Source organism: Lissotriton vulgaris, chromosome 1_2 (genome assembly GCF_964263255.1).
Source record: "Lissotriton vulgaris chromosome 1_2, aLisVul1.2, whole genome shotgun sequence".
NCBI lineage: Eukaryota > Metazoa > Chordata > Amphibia > Caudata > Salamandridae > Lissotriton > Lissotriton vulgaris.
Genome location: NC_141686.1, coordinates 191918314 through 191942689, shown reverse-complemented (window position 1 = coordinate 191942689; position 24376 = coordinate 191918314). Strand labels below are relative to the sequence as shown.

General features: G+C 44.6%; 1 protein-coding gene across 1 annotated transcript in view; it reads left to right on the top strand.

The window, feature by feature from the left end:
- The first annotated feature begins 470 nt into the window (after positions 1-470).
- LOC147734888 (alpha-N-acetylgalactosamine-specific lectin-like) overlaps positions 471-24376 on the top strand; it is a 71900-nt gene continuing 47994 nt past the window's right edge. The window contains exons 1-2 of the mRNA XM_086953669.1: positions 471-555; positions 7053-7097. Of these exons, the coding sequence (XP_086809795.1) occupies positions 7058-7097 (40 nt within the window). The 5' untranslated portion in view covers positions 471-555; positions 7053-7057. The remainder of the gene's footprint in view (positions 556-7052; positions 7098-24376) is intronic.

Genomic DNA, 24376 nt, shown 5'->3' with positions numbered 1-24376 from the left:
GATGGTTGTCTATAAAAACCTTGCTCTAACTTAGAGTGGCTCTAACTTCCATTCTCACACAAGCCAATGCTTCTTTTTTTACTTACGTCAATGCCTACATATCAGTTTTATCGTGAGATGCATCAAGGAAATGTCAATTTGGGAAAATCTTAATTGAAAATTCTCTTCAACATGGAGAAAGCTTAAAGTTTTCACAAGAGGAAGTAAGGACGAGAAGGGGAATTATTACGGTCACAATTTACGTTCTTAAGAATGGAAGGCATTTTATATAACAACAGTCACTTAAGCCCCCCTACGCAGTTTATGAGCTCTGGAATCCGCCTTAGCTCACCTGACAGCATTTATGCGGCACACCTGTCACTGTTTATACAAAATGAACAGTGATTGCATTTATGTTCTGGTTAGGGAGCAGGGGGTTGAGCTAATCATGAAGGAGGAAGTAAATCTAGGTAGTGCCCAGGACTGCAAATATAAAAAGGCAGTGAGAGCTGCAGATCACACGAGCTCTGAGACCAAGGGTTGTTGAGCGCAGCACCGTACAGGCAGCTCTGTGAGGTAAGTCTGTCGTCTTTGTGGGAGTGTGCCCCTCAGGCTGTGTGTCTGCATGTATGACTTGTAAACAGACTCAGCGCTAACAACCATTTCACAAAACCCATTCTTTTTTTACTCTGAGTGCCACACAACTGCTTGTTGTGTCTTGTCGAGGTGCATTTTGGGATGTGTTTTCGTCCAGGCCTTCCACTCTGCTTCAGTAAGGAGGCTCCATCATTGAAAAGAACGGGACGTTGAAATTGTCATGTATCTACGCAAACCTTAGCAAATGTTCACCAGTGTTTCAGGAATGGCCTCCTTTGTAAGACAAAAAAGACTCTAATGATTTATTGCAAAAAGGATTATTTGGAAATAAATAGATGTGAACTGAAGGGATGAGGAGAGATGAGTGAGAGATCAGTGCTGAGGGATGAGGCATTAGGAATGAGGTGTAAGGACTCAGGGATGAGAAATGAGGATTGATGGGAGAGGGTTCAGGGCTGTGGAATGTGGCACGAGGAATTATGCTTAATGAGTCAGGGATGAGAAATGATGGATGAGCGGTTAGGAATGGGGGTGAGGAGTAACAACTGAGAAATGAGGGATAAGGAATGAGGGCTGAGGAAAGGGGAGTGACTGATGATACTGTTGATGATTTAAAATGGGTGCGTGTCAGACTCCACAACAGCGCATTGTACATCACTCTCTACAAGCTCATCACTAATGAATCAACTCAGTACTGGTTTAAAAAGTATCATTAACATAGGTGTCAACCCTGAAGAGTTTACTACAATGCAGCACGGTAACCAACGTTGGTGCTATGCGTGGATCAAGAGGGTGGAGCAGAGCAGAGCCATATTTATTAAGACGAGGACCTGCTGCTGCTGTCATATCCTGTGGTGGTGACTATAAAGGCAGTCTTGTGCCATGTACACCCTTTCAGTCATGGTGCAGAGGTGTATATCTGCTCTCCAGCATAGGATCTGTAGAGGCAGCTTACCCTTCCAGTACAACATCCTATGCAGAGACAAATTCTGAAACATTCCACACATTTTATGTGTGCTGTGCAGTGCAACACAACTGCAATGTGTGGAATATTTCACAAAATTACAACATTTCACCTGGGTAGCTCGTGCTTCAAGAAGGCATTCGTTTATGGCACGAAAACCTGGTCTGCCTAACTTTGCAGATCAAGGTAAAAAGGTGCAGGGACTTGTCATAACCATCCAAGTACTGCCCAAAAAATCCATTAGACTGAAAAGAGGTGTTTGGGCTGAGAAAAGGGACCTTTCAATTCAAGAGTACCTTTTGCACTGGAAAGTAAATGCCCTTCCATGACTTTGCTTTGCTTTTTGTCCAGTGCCTAATTTGTAAATGACTGAGTGCTGGTGCCCAAAGCTCCACTCAGAAGACCGCAGCTGATGTAACTAGATGTCGGAACATTGAAAATCTAAGCTGTGTAGCCTTTAATTCTCCTCCGGCCTCTGTAATCCAGTACCGGACACTCCCTGCCAGTTTATCCCATTCTTGCAATTACCTGCTTTCTCCATTTGTGATACTTTGTCCGTCTTTCTCTACCTCCTCCTTTCTGCTATGTGTGTTTTCCTTCTTGCTATCAGTAAAAATATGATGCAGTGATATAAGTGCTCATGCCCAAACATAAATGCACTTGGCACCCACCGTCTGCCACCAGCTCAAATTAAGCACTCTTTGTATCACTTTGCAAGACTTTGCACTTGAGTTCTAGGGTTTTAAACTCCCTTCTAAAGCATTCTCCTAGTAGCCTAGATCCAGAATTAATGATCGTCACGCTTCTTGGACATCACTTGGGAAACATGTAAAGTCCAATAGCAGACAACGCAAGCTCTGGCAGTCCAGCTCACGCCAAAGTCTATGTGATCCATTTAGCTAATGTATGCGCTTTCTAACAACATCTAAAACCAGCCAGAGGTATTTTAAGAAAGGCCCAGGGTACCAGCCTTTCAGGGGGTTCCCTGATAGAGCCAGCTCTGTTCTGCAGAGAGTCTTGCCCTGGTGACCTTGAATAATTCTTAAACAGATTGTTTCAAATAATGCTTCCCTTTCATTTATCTTTAATGTGTGTGATGTGTGAGTCTATTACAGGCATTTTCCAGAGAAAGTTGTGTTTATGTTTCCCATAGGGATTCTTCTGGATAGCCTTATTGGTTATGGAGTCGTGGTGGGTGGATTAGCAGCCTTTTGAAGGGCTGTCTAGGTTGTATATGTACACAGAATGTAAATGCTTCAAGGACCCCTATAAGAAGATGTAACATTGGCATTTGTCACTCACCGAGTGCCCCATCATGCATAGATTCAGTTAGACCTGACCCCCTTAGGGTGGTCTCCCCCCACCCAACATTTTCCCTGCCTCCTTCCATTTTTCTGATCTTGTTTTTGCTGGTATAAGGACTCTTACCACTTTGCTACAGCTAACCAATATTAAAGGGCTTGTGCTCGCTCCACTAAAAGTAGTAATATTGGTTCATCCCCAATCGGTATTTTAAATTTACCTATAAGGCTCTAGTAATTTGGTACCTGTTGTACCCAGGGCCAGTAAATTGAATGCTATTAGTGGGCCTACAAGTAAGTATCCCTTTAACCACACCTCAGGCCTGCCTTAGCAGAGCCTGTATATGCAGTTTACACTGCCATATCGACCTGGCAAAATAACCCTTTTGCCAGGACCAAGCCATCCCTTTTTATACATATAAGTCACCTCGGTGGTAGACCCTGGATACCACAAATGGTAGGATGCAATGTATTTAAAGGAAGGTCATGTACTTTTAAGTTGTACATGTCTTGGTAGTGAAAACCCCGCAAAGTCGTTTTTCACTAAGTATGATTTCCAATTGGAAAGAGCTACCTTGTGAGAAGTTGGCCTGGTATATGCTGTCCACTAATCAAAGTGGGCACCTTGCACCGGTCCAAACAACCCTCCTTGATGATTAGGTCAAAGACAACCTTTAAAGAAAGCTATCCTAGTGGAGCTGTGGAGAGAAGCCTTCAGGCTAAGTCTCGAAAGAATGTAAAGCAGCTTGTTTTACCAGATTAGAACCGCCTGAATAACAAAATGAAAGGAGAACCACACAAGAGATATATAAAATATATGTATTTACTACTAAACACTCTCTACGAACCTCTTTATGAGATTAGAGCACAAAGCACACAATATTAAATCACTAAAACAACAGCACAATAAACAGTGGGCTCCAGGGGGAGACCAAACCATATACTAAGAAAGTGGTATAACAACCACAACTTAACTCGACAGAGTGCCTAAGCACATAGAATCTCTGGGACCCCAAGGAACCACCCAAGCTAGTGACATAGGGGACCGACAGAGGACGGGTGCAGTGTGAGAACAAAGGAGCGAGCTCTGTAAAACTCTATGGGAAAGTAGCGGTTGGAAAATTAAGGATTAAGGACACTTGGGAGAGGACTTCAAGGAAAACCTTTGGAACATAGAAGGTTCTAAGGCCAGCACCCTTGTGAGTACCAGAGTACCCGTGTTACCTATCCCAGGGGAGCCGGGTGCATAGGTGTCAATCGATGTCGGAAACCTTTGTCGTTTTTAAATGGCTTGACTCAAAGAAGTGCTGCTGCCGGGAAAATGAAAAAATGTCTGGTGGAATCCAAGCCTGGATCTGAGGTGAGAAGAACCTGAAAGCAGAGGGGACAGAGTCTGGGTCACTTCAGGGGGACTGTGGGCTCAGTAGACAAATGTCCACCGCTGTCGGGTGCTTCAGGGGAGATGACGGGGAGCTTGACTCTGCAGCCATGGGGACCAAGAGAAGTTGACGACAACCAAAGTCTGGAGGTGAGCTGTCCCATGAAGGATGTCGAGTGCTGAGGGGTTAGTGTCCAGATTTAATATCAACAAGCATTGGCAAGTGCAACCCATGCAGGCAGAGGAAAGCAGGGCCTGTGTGGACCAGCAAGGTCCAGGGGACTCTCCAAGCTACGGGGAGTCAGGGCTCATCTGGAGCAACCAGAAAAGCCCAAGAAAAGTCAAAGTTACCTTCACAGAGACCCACAGGCCAACGAACCAGGGATCGCAAAGGTACCTCAAACTGAATCACAAAATACCAGCCCACGGAACACTTGTGGAGTGTAGGCCGGAAATCCTCAGTGCAATTACTGCTCTGGGTCAGGACTACACATAGCCTAAAGCACAGCCGCAGGGACTGTCAAAAAGCATATGATGCTGCAAAAGTACACTGTGCACAGGGGTTCAGGTTGCACGGTCCCCATGAGGGATACTGGTCTCAGAATTGCTGAGAGGGCAGATCAACCTCAGAGATACACAGGAACCTACATCTTGTGTTGCAGAAATCTTTGGAGTCCTCAGGAGCTTGGAAGATGGAAACTGGCCAGATGCATTAAAGGTGCCTGCAGCGCAGGGGAGTAACTCCTTCACTCCAAGGGAGATTCATCAGTCATCCAGCGTAGTGTAGATCGGCGAAGTACTTGGTTTCTGCTTGAAGAGTTTAGTCCAGGTAACATCTAAAGTCCTGTAATCAGCGTTCCTTCTTTATACCCAAGGAAGGGGTGGGACAAACTCTGGGGACCCACCTATGGGAGGTCAGGACAGAGGGATGGTTACACCCAAGTCCTTTGTTCAGTTTCGCACCAGAGCAGGAGCAATTGGCTCCTGCAACGGGTTTGAACTGGGCTATGCACAGGGACACCAAATGTGCCCCAGTGCCGACTTCAAACAGTCTTAGAGTGCACCCACCCAGCCCCAATACACTAAATCCTGTCTGAGAGGTGGTCACACCTCCCTGTGACAGGAAACCTATTGTGAAGCCTTCCCCTGCTCAAGCTTGGCTCAGCAGCAGGAGGGCAGACTCGCTTGTGTGGCTGGCAGCATACATTTTGTGATGCCGAGGTCGAGAAAGCTATCACCAGATGTACCAGTATGTCGCATATATCTCTTTAGGAGGGTGGAATCATACATCCCTCGCCAGTTACTGGTGGGAAGGGATGATTCCAAGGTGTTTGACACCAAACACAAAATTTTTCCAAGCAACCGTTTTAACGTTAGCATTTACCGCAAGGTTATATTGCACTTAAATATATATGGTTGGCTGCATCACAAACAACCACAGAAAATAGATCCCGAAGGCTGCAGAGTAGCTCTGCTTATGCAGGAGCACCCTCGCACAAAAAACCCAGCACCCTGCCTCCAGGATTGATACGGTCTGCCTTAGGGCAGAGATATAGGAAAGATATAGTGAACCTATATCTAAGTAAGGGGAACATGCACCACCTTACACAGGCTGCAGTAGCAAACCTGTGGTGTGAGTTTGAATGGTCTCTCAGGGGTGGCACAATACATGCTGCAGCCCAAGGGCGGCATCTGGGGTACCTATGTCCTAGGTACAAAGAGTGCCATATACTAGGGACTGATAAGGGTACCTCAGTATCCAATCTGGAGTGTATCTAAAGTACATGCAATCAATTTAGAGGAGAAAGCAGCTTGACTTGGGTCCTGGAAAGCAGGATCCCAGTCAGTCTAAGTGGAAAACAGTAAAACATCAGCAAAAAGTGGGGGTAACTATAAGAAGCAGATCCTACTCTCCTACATACCTTACCTCCTCTTGTATCACCACTTCAAGTTACCACACCTTTTCTACCACCACTTCAAGTTACCACACCTATTCTACTACCATTCAAGCTACCATATCTCCTCTTCCACAACCTCTGACAATTGTTCTTTCGATCCATATTTTCGTTCAGCGCTTAGACTGCAGTCTCTTTCCACACCTCTCATGTCTTGATTTCTTTGTCTGCCATCTTTCCTTTTGTTTTCTTCAGACTGATCCCAGCCTTAAAGGGGCTGTTTCCTTTATGAACCATTTGCTGGAAACTGGCTAAAATGAGCTTTACCCACAGAATTGTCTTCAGCCCAAAAAAGGCCAACTGAACCTTTCCTGCTCCAAATATCACAGCTCACACGTATAGGCCTTTTCTTCCCTATAGGCTGATTCTGCTGATCAGGTAAACAATGACCATGCACAGACGTATGCTGAGGCAGTGCAGACATTTAAAAGATATTTTTTGCTCTTTAAGTGCCCATGGTTGTCATTTAGAGCCCAGGGTAGCACATACTACACCTGCCTTGCCCTTAGCTATCCATGACACTGTATCAGCTACCCCTGTTCTCACAGTCATTAAAAATCAGAGGAACAAAAAGACAGTGAACAAGGCTCTAAAAGCCCTAAAAGGCCTCACTCTAGTTTCCTGTTCTTGTCCTTCCCAAAACTACCCTATAATGCAAAACAATTTTGAACTGGGCGCCTTTCTGAACAGCTCAGAACATGACATTGACTTTTAAGTGCTAGGGGTCATTTACAAGCCCCTTGCGCCACCAGTAAGTCACTTTTCCCATGTTAAAAAAAGATGCAAGAGGCTTGTAAATAATCCCCTAGGTTTTTATTGTGCTGCACAGCAAAACCTTAACAAATAACTAATTTCTTTCCTATATTTTTCCTTTTCAGAAACCATGATGACATTTATCCTGCTACTTTTGTTGGCAGTGGGAGGTTTGTTACAATTTTTAAAATGTAGCTTATTTTCTATCGTGATTTGCTAAATGAACTATTTGCATCATTCAGGTACAGCAATATTTAAGCAGTTAATATCTGTTATACTGTGGGGCGTTGATGAAAGGGAAGGTGTCTCTCCACCCTTGGGCTGAGTGTCTCTTCTAGTGATCTATGAAGTCTGATGATGCTAGTGCCCCGCAAGGAGTGTTTCTATGGTGTCATTGGGAGTGTGGGGGAGAGGGGGGGGGGAGGATGTCAATGATGGAGTATATCTGCCTTCATAAGGGCCCCATTCAGTCTAAAACCTATGGATATCTGTGAGGTACGAAAACCTGCGGGCCACACATCACGTTCTGTAGGGGGCCCTATCATTTCGCATTATGCAACTAACCAGTCTTATGTGTAGCAGGAGTATACTGCACTTTGAGCTTAGGTTTAGGTATTAAGGGCTAGTTCTGCATCTGCCAAACCAGTGATTCCAAGTTCTGGCTCACCACAGAAAAGAACTCCAGAGTGGGGTTGTTAGTGGTCAAGCATATTCGTCTTACATCAAAGGTTCTGGAAAGTCATCTATGCATGACATCTTTAATCTCTTTTTAAAGGCCCTAGGATTTATCTGCCCATTCTTGTTAACTCACCTCTTCATCCCTTATAATTTTTAATTGGTGGAGCTACATTCAGACGCTGTATTTCTATTCAAGGAGAAGACGGTTGGCCACGCAAATGTTTACTCATGCAGTCAGGCCGGAAATGACGCTCTCATCTTGGCCAATCAAAGACATGCACATGTCATGTTGTTAGAGGGAGGCTGGGCAATCACTGTACTTCCGCATGCAGTGTGAATGTAAAAGAGAAAGATGGCGGCATCACCTGTGAAAAGTGCGGAGTTCTGCTATTATGCTTGCACAGTCAAGTACTCGCTCAACTGCTTAATGCCTGAGACCAGTGCCTAAATAGTAAAAGATTGAGTGCCGGGGTCACAAGCTCTGCCCAGAAGCCCACAGCCAGTGCAATTAAGCGTTGGTGCACTGAATATCAAGGCTACATGGTCTTCAATCCACCTCATCCCTTTTTAATGCACTACCAGACACTCCCTGCCCCTTTATTCCACCATTGCAGGTTCCTGATTTCTCCCTTAATAACTTTTTTGTCTTGCTCTTCCTTCTGTATTTCCCTCAGGCAATTATGTGATGTGGGAAAAATAAGTGCCACTACCCAAAAATGAATGCCTGTTCCTCACACCGGCAACCACTGGCTCAAATTAAGCACTGCCTGAATCGACCTACCAGCCTCAGACACGACCGGAGGAGGCAGACACCAAGGCCAGATAATCATATTTTGTCAATCATGTCAGATTTTGATAGTCCCTTCAGTTGCCTTGTTCCATTCCAGGTTCTCAGCTGGAGGTGAAGAGACCTGGGAGCCCCTCTTAAGCACTGGCAACTGTTTCCAGTTGAAGCAGACTGGGTTTGACGCTGGCCCTCACATTTTAAAACTACCGGATCGTTCCTACCCTCAAAATCTCTAATTGTTCAAAAAAAGGGAAAACATTTCACAACTTTGCCCACCCCTAAACCAAACCTGTCCTGAGACCTACCAGTCATGATCCTGTCCTGAACACCTGCCCCCCTCCCCCCTGTCCCCTCTTGTGCTCCTGAAGCCTCAGGTGCTCTGTAGAAGTGTTTTCTCCATTTTACAAATAAGCTGTTCCATGAGAATCATTCTGAAAGATTGAAAAACCCTTGGCTCCACTTTGTTTCAAATCTCCCGTGAGCTTATGTGAGTGAAGCTCAACACACCCTAGAAGAGTTCATTTCACCCTTCTGCGCCCGTCCGAGGCCGATCGTGGCCCGCGGCCATTCATAATGCCCATTTTATCACCTACTCCTCCTCTGATCTCTTACTGCTTCGCTGTTCACTTTCCTTACCGCCCACGCTAAACAGGCTGCACTGGATTGTGGTATGTTTGTCCCTCCAAGCACCTTCAGCCCTGTGACTTCGATTCCTTGTCCTGTGCCGATATCCTCTCACCTCCACCCGCCACCGCTGGAGGTTACACCACTGTCCGTGGTATATCTTAACACGCGGTCATTGGTGAAACACCAGCTGGAAATTTCCCAACTATTGGACGATAGATCTGTAGATATCCTTCTCCTGTCAGAGACTTGGCTGACTGAGGACTCTGTCCCTGATATTCTTGCTGCCATCCCTGCCGGCTATTATATCCTGCAAGCTAATCGACCAGCAGGGCAAGTCGGTGGGGGGTGGCTGCTATTATTCGCTCCCAGTATGTTTTTACTACTTTAGCCTGTGCATCGATTCCTAGAACTGAAAGTCTCACTGTTAAATTTATGTCTCCTAGGCTCTCTTTTGTTGTTGTTCTTCTTTACCGTCCTCCTGATCTTATGCCCTCCTTCCCCCGACAGTTTGCTGATTTTATTTCTCAGCTTACTATTAACAATGCCAAGGTTATGATTATCGGTGATTTTAACTATTGGCCCTCTGATCCCCGAGAGAAAGTCACCTCTCGGTGGAATTCTCTGACCTCTTATTAGGTCTGAAATATTATCAACACATCACTAATCCAACCCACTGTAAAGGCCACATTTTAGATCAGGTGTGGACAACTAATCTAGATATCTCCTCCCCCATTGTGACCCCATGCTCTTGGTCAGACCACTATTTTATCTCTCTTGTTCTTAATTTGGTCACTCCTAATCGTCCTCCCCCTTTGACCAACTTTACTGCCCGGAACTCGAAGAAAGCCAATCTGGTGGAACTTCACTCCATATTGTCCTCTACAATTCCTCCGACCTCGACCCTGGTGTCCCACCAGGCTTTCCTGCTTGATCAAGGGCTATTATCTGCTTGTAATACCGTCGCCCCTTTAAAAAATATAAAAACTAGGCGCCCTCATGACGCCCAGCGATGGTTTACGGACCAACTGAAGGCAGATAAACTGGCCTTACGTCAGGCGGAGCGCCGTTGGAGGCGTAATTACGACCACCAGCTGAAAATTGATTTCGTTGATCGTTTGAGAGCCTATACAAAATCTATCCTATCGGCTAAAACTATCTACTTTTCTCCAAAAATCATGGGGTCCGCCTCTAAGGCAAAGGATATCTTTTCCATTGTGAATGAGCTCTCCTTACCAGACCGAGTTACCCTTCAACCTCAACCTTCCCAATCCTTGTGTGATTCACTTAATGTCTTTTTTACGGATAAAATCATCACTATTAAGAACAATATTCCTTTGCCCTCATCCCCCCACCCCCCCTCCCCTGCCTCCTGGAAACCCTTGCTGCTTGGATGCCTTTCCTCCGATCTCCCTTTCAGAGTTCTGTTCACTCTTGCATACAGTGAGCTCTGGCTCCCCTATTGATTGCTGTCCTCCCCAGGTTCTTAGGGAAATCTTTTTGGCCTGCGCCAACCCTCCCCTGGCTTTACTCAACAACTTGTTGGCGACAGGGGTGGTTCCGGATTCCTTTAAACAGGCAGTTGTGACACCAATCCTACGGTCTTGAGCAATTATAGACCCATCTCCCTTCTCCCCTATTTGGCGAAAATTTTGGAGACCCATGTCACCCGCTGCCTGAGTGCCTTCATCGAGACTTCGTCTTTCCTGGAGGCCCAGCAAGCCGGATTCCGCCCTCTCCATTCCACCGAGTCGGTTATTGTTGCTGTCATGGACACCCTCAGAAAGGGCGCCGATAATAACATCCCTCAAGCCATTGTCCTATTGGATCTATCGGCGGCTTTTGACACGGTCGATCATGCAATATTGATCGACCGTGTCAGAAACGCCGGTATTCAGGGCATGGCTCTTGAGTGGGTCAAGTCCTTTTTGGATAATCGCTTTCAGGCAGTGCACCTGTCTACCTTCTCGGCTTCCTACTCTCCCTTGTCCTGCGGTGTCCCTCAGGGCTCCGCTTTATCCCCTTTATTATTTAATTTATACATGCAACCCCTGATCTTCTCCCTTCGTAAGTCCGCTGCTACCATCTTTAATTATGCGGATGATTTGCAGTTAATTTTTCCCATTGATACCTCCTTCTCCTCTTGTATTACTTTTCAGTCCACCATGCTTGAGATCTCGGAGTGGATGTATCATAGCCAACTCAAATTAAATCCTACTAAGACTGAGCTTGTTCTGGTGGGTGGAGTAGCCAATCCATGGAATGACAGCTTTTGGCATCCCTCACTAGGGCTCCCTCCCCGTCCTGTCAACTCTGTGAAGAGTCTTGGCGTGGTCATTTCTAGTGACTTATCCATAGGGCCCCAGATCAGTGCGGTTATGTCATCCTGCTTCTTCCAACTACGCAGGATACGAAAAATCTGTAGATTTCTTACCAGAGACGCACTCATCCTTGTCATCATGGCCCTGGTCACGTCAAGAATTGATTACGCCAACACATTGGGGGTCATTATGATTGCGGATTTTCCGCATCCTCGGGGCCGGCGGAAGCCACCGCCGGCCCCGAGGATGCGGAAAATCCGCAGCGGACTGACCAAAGACCCACCGCCAGATTAGGATGGCTGGTGGGTCCTGGTTTCCGTCCGCAGCTTTTCCGCCGCGGTCAGATTACAACCGCGGCGGAAAAGCTCTAATATGGTGACGGTGTCTTCCAGACACCGTCCACCATATTAGGATGGCCAGTAAAGTATGCTTTTCCGCGGCGGGTTTTCCGCCGCGGAAAAGCATACGGAACTTCACTGCGGGGGCCCGTTGCGGGCCTCCTAGGTGAAGGGGGGGTGGGGGGTGCACATGGGGGGTACCTATGGTACCCCCCTGCATTTGCATGCAGAAAGCGGCAGGCACCGCGCTGTGCCTGCCTCTTTCTGCATGCAAATGCAATGCGTGCATTTTTAACATTGCCGCGGGTGCAGCTTGAAGCTGCACCCGCGGCAATGTTAAAAATAGAGGATGTGACCGCCAGGGTGGCGGTCACATCCTAATTGCACAGGAGGGAACTCCGCATGCCATGCAGAGGTTCCCTCCTGCTCTGGGGTTGCGGACGGACGCAAGTCCGTCCGCGATCCTAATCGACCCTTTTGTATGCCAGTATCCCTGCATACCTCCTTCACAGGTTGCAACTCGTGCAAAATCAGGCTGCACGCCTGGTTTACCACCAATCCCGACACCAGCACGTCTCGCCGCTACTGCGGAGCCTTCATTGACTCCCTGTGGCCAAGCGTTGTACCTTAAAACTGGGTTGTACAATCTTTAAAGCCCTGTCTGATCTTGCTCCTATCTTTATTTCCTCTAAACTGAAATGTTATGTTCCTTCCAGAGACCTCGTTCTTCTGGCCACAATCTGCTAGTTATTCCAAAAAGTAAACGTAAAAAACATGGTGGCTCCTGTTTTTCTTTCTGTGCCCCCAAAACCTGGAACGCTTTCCCGTCCCCCATTCGACACTGCCCTTCCTATGTCTGTTTTCGTAAACTGTTAAAAACGTATCTTTTACAGTCTGCTTTTGAGTAAACACTCGCCTCTGCCTCCCCGCATTTGTTATGAGCGCCATGAAATCGTATGGTGACCGAGCGCGGTACAAAACCTTTTACCATACCATACCATACCATTCAATCCTCTGTAGTGTCAGTCATTGTACTCATTCATCTTTTAACCATCCATAGACCCTTTCAACTTTCCATTCCATCGGTGAATCAGTCAGTCATAACAGGCTTAATTCAGTTGATAGAAAAACATATATGCATAAAAGCAAAGACATACACAGCCATGCATCATGTTTAAAATACCAAAGATGATTCAATATACCACTTAAAAGAAATTTCCACTGAAACATGCTGATAAAAATGTTGAAAATGCCACAATATGCAAAAAGGTACAATTTAATTACGTTTCACTGGTAATTCTTCAAGGTTGCCCCCACACACGTCTATCCCCAGAGTATGATATCCAGTTATTTCCCCACCATTTTTCTCATTCTACCAGCCGCAGAGTTGAATTTATACACCCTCAAACAGGTGTATTGGGATGATCAGCAGTAGTTGGTGCACAGCGGGCTGTCATAACCTAACATTGTGGACCCTCAAGAGTGGGAGTGAAAACCTTTTCCTCGGAATAACATATAACTTGCGAAAGAAAAAGAAATGAAGTGTGGTGGAAGATGGATTTTAGTAAGGGTGAGTATGCACGTATCACTAGCAATAAGGCCACCAATACAATATAAGGTCCAGTAAAGGTTTTAATACATTAGCCTCTGGCTCAACCCTAGGTAGCTGGCTGCAAGCAGGCAGACTTAATTCAGAAGACAGGTATGTAGATAGTTTAAAATTACCAATAAGGTAAATAAGTACGCCACATCACATTAAAAATCCCACACCAATTTATAAATATAGGAACTGTTTTTATCTTCAAAATGACACCAAAAGGACAAAAATTCAATATAGGGTACCTGATATATACATTCTTAAAAACATACAGCGTTAACCTGGGATATCTGGTCGCATTTGACTGAGACAAAGTCAAAGTTTGAATCCACACTTCCTATGTGCCCTTGCGATCTAGTGTCCTCACAATCAACGATACATACAATGTTATTCTGTAAATTCTTTACTGAACCCCGTAAACGCTGGATACTGCCTATTTTGAAATTCTGGGGTTTTCGTCAATGTCGCCCAGCGTATCTGGCACTTCAGTACCTTGAAAATGAAAACTATGCTAAAGCGATCGTATTTTATCTTAAATTTTGTATACGTCATCGCACGAATTTATGAGTACGAATAACATTGCTATTTTGCACAAACGAAAGAAACTAAGATAACAGGAAAACTGTATGTTACTATAAATGTCGAAAAACTTGCACAAACTGAACTGAGAAGTACTTGCTATTTTTAATATGCTTTCTTTTAAACAAATGCATACTTAACGGTTTTTAACTTTTTTGATAAATTTGTAACTGTTTTTTCTGAACTTTTATGGTGTTTTTGTAAAACTACCGAATAAAGTCACTATTGAATTGAATTGAATTGAATTGAATCCAATGCAATGGAACCCTGGTTGAATATACTAAGCAGGAGGCCCTGGTCAAAAATTTACCTTCACACTTAGAAACTTTTCCTGATGATTTTCTCTCGACGGTGAGCAAGGCACTTCAACAAACCGGATTCGCACCATGGCTTGACCCCACGTTAGGTCGGTCCACCTATAGAGCTTTTTTTACAAAAGATGGTATAAACTTCAAGAACATCTGCCTGTAGTTCCTCTTGAGGGTGCAAAGGGTTCGAAACACAATTCCAAAGGTCTAGAAACTCTGAGATAGTCCTTGGAAGTGTGGTGCTACAGTTCCCACAACGCATCTGGCCAAATCCTTAAATCCACTGGACGCACCCAAGGCTGGGGACTTCTTGATGGAGATGGTGCAGGGAAGCTATGATAATATGTTGCTTTCAGGGAGTCCACTACTTAATCAGCAGGAGCAGTCCTTCTGGTTGCAAACCTTTGGGGTAGAGACCAGGGTTCCAGCAGGGCAGTCCTACTTCTCCTTGTAGATTCAGGTAGCAAAGCCAAGTGGCTATGCAGCTCTCACATATTTGTTCAATGATCTGGAGCTTCAAGCAGGGGGCACCCTTGTCCAATGAGGTGCAGGGTGCCACCCAAAAGCATTTCAGCTTCCTCCATAGTGTGGCATATTCTTGTCCCACAAAGCACTGACATTTAAAATTAAAAATTGAGAATTCCTCTACAGGAGAGTTAGTCCTGGCTAAACCTACTTGCGTGGTTCATTTCTGTTAACACTTCCCCTACAGACCTTCAGGAAATTCCATTCGCGGGCATGCCATCTGGCTGGGAGGTACTGGAAGAGGGGGTAGGCCTGGCTGTCATTCCTTACTGTCCTGATCTCTTTGAAGCCCAGTTTGATTTACCCATCCCTCATCCTGACCTGCTTTCTGCAGCTATAAAGCTCCGCCCATCAGATATCATCTGCTCTATGCAGGTCACTTATCACCTTGTCAAAACAGCCTGGCTAAGCCTGTTAAGGCTGACTAATCATCAGAGGCTGCTTGAAGGCTGGATTGAGGCGCATGGAAAAGAAAGTCCTATAACTTCTCTTCTATATTAGTTTTGATACATTCAACAGTGGCACATTCTTGAATTTACCATCACCAATATTTATTGTCCTTGAAGGACATCTTTTTAGCTCCTTCCTAGCAATATTTATACTTCAATAAAATATTCCAGTATAAGCCTACAGAGCTAAATATCTACAATGGGGAAAATTAAATTGGAAGTTTTTCCTCCTCAAGGATTATCCCTTCTTATGGGTAAATGGCACCCCAACCCTGGGGCACTTAGGGGAGACCTTAGTTGTGAGTTATATGTAAATATAAAGTAGAATTCCTCTTGGGAAGTACCGTTAATTCCAAAGACAAATTTGCATAGAATTTACTTTTAAAGACAGTCTGCAAAGCAGTGCTGCCTATAATAGTGAGCACCATAGCAGTGCATCCTTCAGTATAGGAACTCTGCTGAGTCTTTAAACCTCCCTGCCTTATTATATACTAGGGACTTATTGGTAGTTTGAATTCCCCTTGCCTTAACATATCACCTTCAGCGCGGCGCAAATTCTCGCGCTGTGCTGAAGGTTCTAATGAGCCAACGGGCTCATGACGGAACCGTTCCATCATGAGCATCGAAGGGGTTAATATATAAGGGACTTACAGGGGTATTTCATTGCCAATTGTAATTATACCTAATTACCATTTTTTTTATCAGTGCACTGGGCCTGGACAGCAGAGCCCAGGGCATAGTCAGAGTCAGTTACCACCAGAATAAGTAAACAAGTGGGGGTGGACAGGGCAAACAGGATCACTTTCTCACAAAGTGTATTCTGTGGAGAGCTTGAGTCACAAGGACATGGGATGTGTTCTATTCATGAGAAGCTTTGCTAGAGACAGGAAGTGCATTCTATTAAATCTCAACCATATCAAATAACATCTCTATGCATGCCGTGGAGGAAAATATACATACAGTTCCACCTGGGCCATAGTCACAAATGGGATAAAGGCAGATTCTCTTTACTTCCCCAACTCACTGTCTTGTTTTTGCCGCCAGTAAAAGGCCAGGAAATGTATCTTTAGTTGTTGTTTAGAGAACAATATAATAGCTTGTGGACAATCAAAAAGCTCAGATCTCCTAGCAAGGGAAATTGGTCTTTCACATATCCTAACCAGGGTATATATTGGGCATTTTCCAAACTTAGACAATCTGTTATAATGTTCTGGTTTAAGGCCATTTCATTGTTTGCCCACACTGAGGGCCCGAGCTTAAGTGGTGCCAGCTTCATTAAATATTCTAGGTTTAACAGGCCTAGTTCCACGTGAGAAAGGAATAAGGGCAAGGATTTGGAGAGGCACAAAAAACTTTGACACACATGTTTTCATTTGCCTGAAGAGTGGCTGTGTCACAATAACCCCACACCCCAGACCTATGGACCATAGCAGAGTAACATAGCCGAGCAACACTGAGCCATATAGATTTTTCTTTTGGCACACATCGGCCTGCGCAAAATGCTTGGCAATGTAATGAATTAGGTTGTGATTCACTTGTAGCACAAATGCACGAGGATGTGGCGGGCTGTATTAGGTATGGCACTTATGGGGATGTACCAACCCCGTTAAAATGAGGCCAGTGTGTACTGGCCCTTTTCCTTTTTGTTTATATCTAAATGATCCGGAGACCTCGCTGAATCTGGGCGAGACAGACACTCTCAGGGTGGGCTTGAGTAGACTCTCTGCTCTGCTATATGGTGATTGTGTCCTGGGCCCATATTATGCAAACAAGGAACAACCAAGGGCCTTGACTCTACTCAGTAAGGTAGAGTCAAAATAGCACAAACCAAAACAAGTGCCAATACTGAACACTGTTTACCATACACTTTATAACTGGTACCAATGCTAGTCTATCCCAGGTTCCATGAACACTGAATTCATAAACACTTTTTCTTTCTTGTTTAAATCTTTAGCCTATCTTCAATAAATACGTACAGATACAAATAAAGGATCAATGAAACAAATACAAAAAATACAGAAACCATTCCTTCCCAATTTCACAACTTATAAAGAGACACCACAATCACTCAATACTCTCTTTCATCTATTCAACATTCATTCCCAACACATAACCAACTCCACACACTCACAAGTTCACCTAAGGGTTAAACCAGAATCACTCATAGTTTTTGGAAAGGCAGAACACAATAGGGAACACAACACACACAGCCAAACAACATCAAACTTGACCACCCATTTAAATAAAGCAATGCACCAAAATATCAACACAGTAAACAAAGAATCATGTTACAGTGCATCACAAACACCAACTTAATTTTAAATATGTTTGTTTGACTAGAAAATGTGCAAGGTTGATGCGTTTTGAACCCTTTGACTAGCAGGGTTCTCCACAGGACCATCACAATCTATAAGAGAAAGAGAAACACATACTCTTACTACTCCGACCACTTAGTGTCAATCAACGGCATGAAAGCACCCAAGTGGTGCATACGCTTCCTACCTTACTCATAAGAGAAAAACTGTTCTAGTTCCATCAGTCCTCAGTGTGCCTGCAAATGGAACAATAATAATGAAAAACTCATAAAGGAAAAAAAAATGAAAAAAGGAAAAAAGGTGTAAACCTACACACCGTCAAATCTGCATATTAAAATGCACGCCGTGTATGAGTGAAATAATGGGCTTACATTGAGGTGTCATCCAAAGTCCCTGGAACTTCAAACAATATTATTGAGGCACTTAATGGATCAGTTCCGACAATTCTTGTCGATCTAGGAGGGAAGCAGGTGGTATCCCTATTAGACAGATCGAATTTTACAACCGATGTGGGCAATTCTCAAATTTTACATCAACACACATACCAATGTACCGAAAATCCAAGGGATTCCCGAGGCGTAGAGGCCAATTGTTTTAGTTACCCCTCATCACTTCCCGACATTCGGACATCAATCTGAAGCTGGCAAAAAAAGGCAACTTAGATCTCATGGAGTGACCCGGTGTGTTGCCCTCTCATCTGTCCATATAGACTATCACCGTCTTTACTTGACAAATCAATGGACGGTACTGTTGTCAATCAAAACATGACTGTATTCACCGCTCAGTTGTTCTGTGAACCAACATAAACAAAACCCGAATCACAACCACTTTAAGCGATACTGCAGTCAAGGAACACATAGTTACTTATGCCAAAGGCATGTGTTTAGAAACCAGAGATAACGTGAGACGCACAAACCTTGTTTAAAAGGGGAGTCCGCTAAAGATCCTCTGCTCGGCGTGTGGCGCCTCGGTAACGCTGCAATGCGGCACCAAGTCCAGCAAAGAATTATGGGAACTGCACAACTTTATTGAAACTCTGCGCACATACATGGTAACTGCCGCTATGGCAGGTTAATGACACTGAAGCCTAAACCACAGGGTGTAATCAGACTGTGGGGAGGTGGTTAAACCCATTACCACGATTAAACATGCCAGCTATGTGGACTACTATACATTTATGCTAAGCAAAAAGTCCACGTTTAAACCACTTAAAAGGAAGCTGAAGCTGGGGCCCAGTGGGTCCATGTATAACAATTACTATACGAAGGGTGCACACTCTTTACAATGCTCAACAAACAACAAATAGAACAACTGAAGCACAGTCAGCCTAAATGTGCCAGACCCTGTGCATGGAGAGAGATGACATGCCACAGTTAAACGGGTCAACTCCGAGATACTGCAGGTTAAAGTTTCAATATTTCTGAGATCTCATTTAGCCCATTGACAGCAGTATTAAATTTCAGAATGAGCGTCGCCTCACGTTGGGACAGTCGTAAATCACTGTCACCTCCTCGTGGATCAGGTTCGATTTTCGATATCACGGTCCATTTAAGACAGATTTATTCAAACTTGTAGGCTGAGCCCCCCCCCCAGCTGAATTTTTGTAGATGTTGGGCCCCCCACCACCTTACGGAAATGTCTGGAATCGACCGCCACACGCATATTCCGGGTATATCCAGCAAATAATGTTCAATACAATGAGAGTGTTTAGTAAACTGCAGGTTTGTGAGTGGGTGTGGTGAAATGACCGAGGCTTATTACAAAGCTCAAAATACCACTTTCCAAGATAAATTGTGCGCAAATTGTTTTGACTAGACAGTTGAAAGTCAGCAGAGAGGGTGCTGAACGAACACCTAATTGAGAATTCCTTAGTGGTACGATAAGTTGCTTGCCTGAAGCAATGGGGGTTTAGGACACGTCAGGCTTATGTTTAAAAAAAATAAAACTAATAATAAATTAATGTTGTTGTCTATTTTACTTCAGAGCAATGCTATCTGACAGACTTTGTGATGGCATGGATATGTTAGAGATTTTGGGTGCCCTTGGCAAAAACTATGTTGGGGGCCCCTGTTCAGTACAGCTTTGAGTTTAAATGATTTACTTTCAGCTCTGCAATACCCTATTTAGCCAGGCTACTAACGGTGCACAGGCGCTGTAGTCGAAATTCTAAAAGCGTTTACATCTATTATTCAGAGATAGTGATGTGTTTTCACTGTTGTAACAAAGCAGCAGCCCACTAATTTTACAAAGAATAATATATGTTATATCCTCCAATTTCTCATATGTGAGGACACACTTGGATCTAACTTTTTTATAGTTAACTTTTTTATGGTTGTTGCATGAAACAAACACATTTCTCTGCAAATAGTACTAGACTCCCTCACATCAATCACATTAAAAAAAAAAATTAAACAAAACAGTATTTGCAAGAATCTGTTTAGGAATGATTCCAGGCCATCAGGGCGCAAACAGAACTGATTCTATCAAGGGGCCCCCGGAAGGCTGGATTGAATTGCATTTAGATGTCTCCTTTTGTAATTTAGGACAAAAACCTTGATGGGGCAGGACATTCCCATACTTGTGTACAGGGGTGAGTGAGGTGACCATATAAATTTGGGTGCACATGTTAGTGCCGAGTGGGATGAATGAATGTATGGTTAGCGGTGGGCTTATTTGAGTGAGATTGCAGATTAAGCAGTGAGGGGGATAGGTGAGTGAAGTGTCACAAGTGCAGGTTGATTAGAGTGCTCGTGTGACTGCAGGGTGAGGTACATGGTGAATAGCCCAAGTGCATTGTGAGTGCAGAGTGATCACTGTGAGTGGAGAGTAAGTGGGTGAATGTGTGAGTACATGGTGATCAGTGTGATTGCAGGGTGAGCGGGAGAATGGTGTGAGTGCATTGTGATCAGTGTGGGCGCACTGTGATTGCTGTGAGTGCAGAGTGATCACTGTGAGTGTAGGGTAAGTGGGTGAATGGTGTGAGTGTATCAGGATCAGTGTGAGTGCAGGGTGAGGGTGAAAGTGAAGGGCGAGAATGAGGAGCGAATTGTTTGAATGCAAGGTGCTATCCCAGACACTTGAAATAACTCAGCATGTTATTGACTGCAGTATAGGGTTTCAAATGTGTTAAACTATTGCTATTATGGCAGTAACCAGGGATCAGGGTGGTGGAAGAAAATAATGTGCTCATCCCTCAACAAACTTCCAATCTTATGATTAGGGTTGCCAGCTTATTATTTTGATGTCACAGATGATATAAATATAAGCAGTCACCTAAAGCTGTATTTTCAGCATACTTTGAACAGCAAATATAAATAGAAATAACTTTTAATTGTTTTCTAGAGCTGTCTGAATAATCCATGACTGATAATAAAAGGGAACAAAGACAGAAAAGACACATTACAAATTATTACGTACAGGGCCGGCTTTAGGGCAGTGCAACAGGTGCGGCCGCACTGGGCGCTGACCTATAGAGGGGGCGCAGACCTCATGGGGAGGCGCTGTGTTTAGCAATAACTTATGAATGGCACATATGCCTGGTGGTAGTGAGAGAATCCGAGGAGGCAGTCATTGGGTGTGGGGGCACCAAAAACGATTCTCGCACCAGGCGCCATCAGCGCTAAAGCCGGCCCTGAATATATGCTATTTAGTGTCAAGGCAAGCAATATGCAGGCTCTTTAAACAACACATGGCTGGTTGGCATTTTGCGCGCCTGCCTGTGTAATTTGAAAGAAACTTTCAGGGACGTTTTAAGGATTTTGGGGGCCCTGGGCCAAATGTATTTTGGGGGCCCCAGTTCAGACCAGCTTTGATTTTATGATCCAGTCTCAGCTCTTTCATGCCTTCTTTGGTCAAATACTAAATGTGTGTACATCTGATATTCAGGGATAGTGATGTGTGTTTTCAGTATGTAGCACACCAGCAGTTCACTAATATTACTGCAAATAATCTGTCACACCCTCCCATTTCTCATATGTGAGGTCATGCATTGATCTGAAATAAACTTTTTATATGGATGTTGCATGGCGCATAAACACATTGGGGCAGATTTACAAGCCCCTTGCGCCACTTTTACGCCACCCTTGCGTCACTTTTGTGACGCAGTGGTGGCGCAAAAGATGCGCCATGGTGGGGGGTATTTACAATGTGACGCATTGTAAATACCCCCGCACTGAGATGCGTCACGTTGTAAAGCCCTGCGCCATAAGAAGGCGTTCCGGCGCAGTGGGGGGGTTCCGGTGCAATAACGCCTCCTAAAAGTGGCCGAGTGAAATCTACAAGATTTCACTCAGTCACTTTTAGGCCAATGCTGCGTCAAAACCCTGCGCCTGCTTGAAGCAGGCGTAAGGCTTGACGCAGCACTGGAAGAATAGGCCCCCCAGAGCATTGCTGGAGCTGCGTCGCGCTTGTGACGCAACTCCAGCAATGCGCCGCCTTTACGGCACAGATGCGTGACGCATCTGTGCCGTTTTTGCCCCATGGTGCGCCGCATTGTAAATGCGGCGCATCATGGGTGGCGGAGCTGCGGCGCACAATTACTGGCGCATCCCTGCTAATTTGCAGGGATGCGCCAGTAATTGTAAATCTGCCCCATTATGTCAGCAAAGTGTCTGTAATAGACTCCTAGACATTAAAAATTAATGATAGAAAAACGCTATTTACAACATTGGGTTTAAAAAAATGTCAAGGTCATGAGGTCAAGACTCTGTAGAACTGAGCTGGCTCTTTCAGTCAGCCTCCCCCAACCCACCCCTCCCCCTTTGAAAGGCTGGGGCCCTGAGCCAGAGCCCACCTTGCCCAGAGCCCACTTCGCCCATGCCTTGAAACATCCCTGGAAAATTTTTCTCCTCGCTGGGAAGAGCTAACTCTCCCAGGAGGGGGTTAATTCACGAGCTGACAGCTTCAGCTGCAGTGGGAGGCAGGGGTCTCCTCTGCTGAAACCGAAAGCATGTCTGTTGGTTTGCTTTCGGTTTTAGCAGAGGAGTCATCCTGCCTCCCACTGCAGCTGAAGCTGTAAGCTCGTGGATTAACCCCCTCCGGGTAGGGTTAACATAACAAAAGCACTGGCACTTCGTGCCCTGTCGATTTCCCCTTCCTCCGCCTTCATCCCTCCAGCCATACCGGAATTCTCCAAGGGATTACAGTGGAGTGCGCGCCCCCCCTGAGATGGTGTCACGCCCCCCCTAGGGGGGCGCGCCCCACAGATTGAAGAACTCTGATTTAAGATCACCCACCACATGTTCCTTAGCTTTCCAGTGGTTAACTAGAGGAGCGTTTTCAAAATTTCTCTTAATTCTGGATTTGTGCTGCGTCACTCTTTTGCGGATCTCCTGGCTTGTTTTACCCACATACAGTTTGGGACATGGGAAGAGGACTCCGTAAACCACTCCTTTGGATTTACAATTGGTGAATGTTTCATGTTTCCAATGTACCCCCTCATGAGAGGACACTGAACCTTCCAACGTTTGATCACAACAAGTGCAGGACCCACATGTATGGTGACCACTCACTGGTGCCAGTCCAACATAACTTCTTAATGTGGACTTAGGTGGTTTGGGTAGCTCGGCCCGTACTATATGATTCGCAATGCTTTTCTCCTTTTTGAAAGCAAAAAGGGGAGCCTGTGCCAGTGCTTAATCCAGATTTTTCAGCAAATGCCAATATTGGTTGATAATTTTCTTCAATTGATTAGAATTGGGACAGAAAGTAAAAACACAGACAAGTCTACCCATGTGTGCTCTAACTCTTTTTTCAAGAAGTGTCTCGCGTGGTTTCCACCATGCCCGCTTCATGGCATTTTTCAACAGTTTTTTGGGTTATCCTCTTTCAATTAGGCAATTCACTAGCTTATTGGCATGAAGCCAATATTCGTCCTTGAACGAACAATTTCGCCAAATTCTTAGAAATTGCCCAAAAGGCAAATTTTGTTTTAGGCTCCTGGGATGGTTGCTAGTGAAATGAAGAGCCTTATTCCTATCCGTAGGCTTTCTAAAGAAAGTAGTAGCACATTTTCCTTCAGAGGGGTATACTTCCACATCCAGGAACGTGATTCGATGTCGGGAGGAGTTGAGACTGAACTTAATATCCTCCGTCCCGGTATTCAACCAACTGGAACTGTTCCATTAATTGCCTCAATAATATTGTTTGAAGTTCCAGGGACTTTGGATGACACCGCAATGTAAGCCCATTATTTCACTCATACACGGCGTGCATTTTAATATGCAGATCTGACGGTGTGTAGGTTTACACCTTTTTTTCCTTTGTTTATTTTTTTTTCCTTTATGAGTTTTTCTGTATTATTTTTACGTTTGCAGACACACTGAGGACCGACAGAACTAGAACAGTTTTTCTCTTATGAGTAAGGTAAAAAGCATATGCACCGCTTGGGTGCTTTCATGATGTTGATTGACACTAAGGGGTCGGTGTAGTAAGAGTATGTGTTTCTCTTTCTGTTATAGATTTTTATGGTCCTGAGGAGAACCCTGCTAGTCAAAGGGTTCGAAATGCGTCGACCTTGCCCACTTTCTAGTCAAACAAACATATTTAAAACTAAGTTGGTGTTTGTGATGCACTGTAACATGATTCTTTGTTTACTCTGTTGATATTTTGGTGCATTGCTTTATTTAAATTGGTGGTCAAGTTTGATGTTGTTTGGCTGTGTGCGTTGTGTTCCCTATTGTGTTCTAGCTTTCCACTGTGAGTGATTCTGATTCAACCCTTAGGTGAACTTGTGAGTGTGTGGAGTTGGTTATGTGTCGGGAATGAATGTTGAATGGATGAAGGAGAGTATTGAGTGATTGTGGTGTCTCTTATAAGTATGAAATTGGGAAAGAATGGTTTCTATATTTTTTGTATTTGTTTCATTGATCATTTATTTGTATCTGTACATATTTATTGAAAATAGGCTAAAGATTTAAAATAAAAAGAA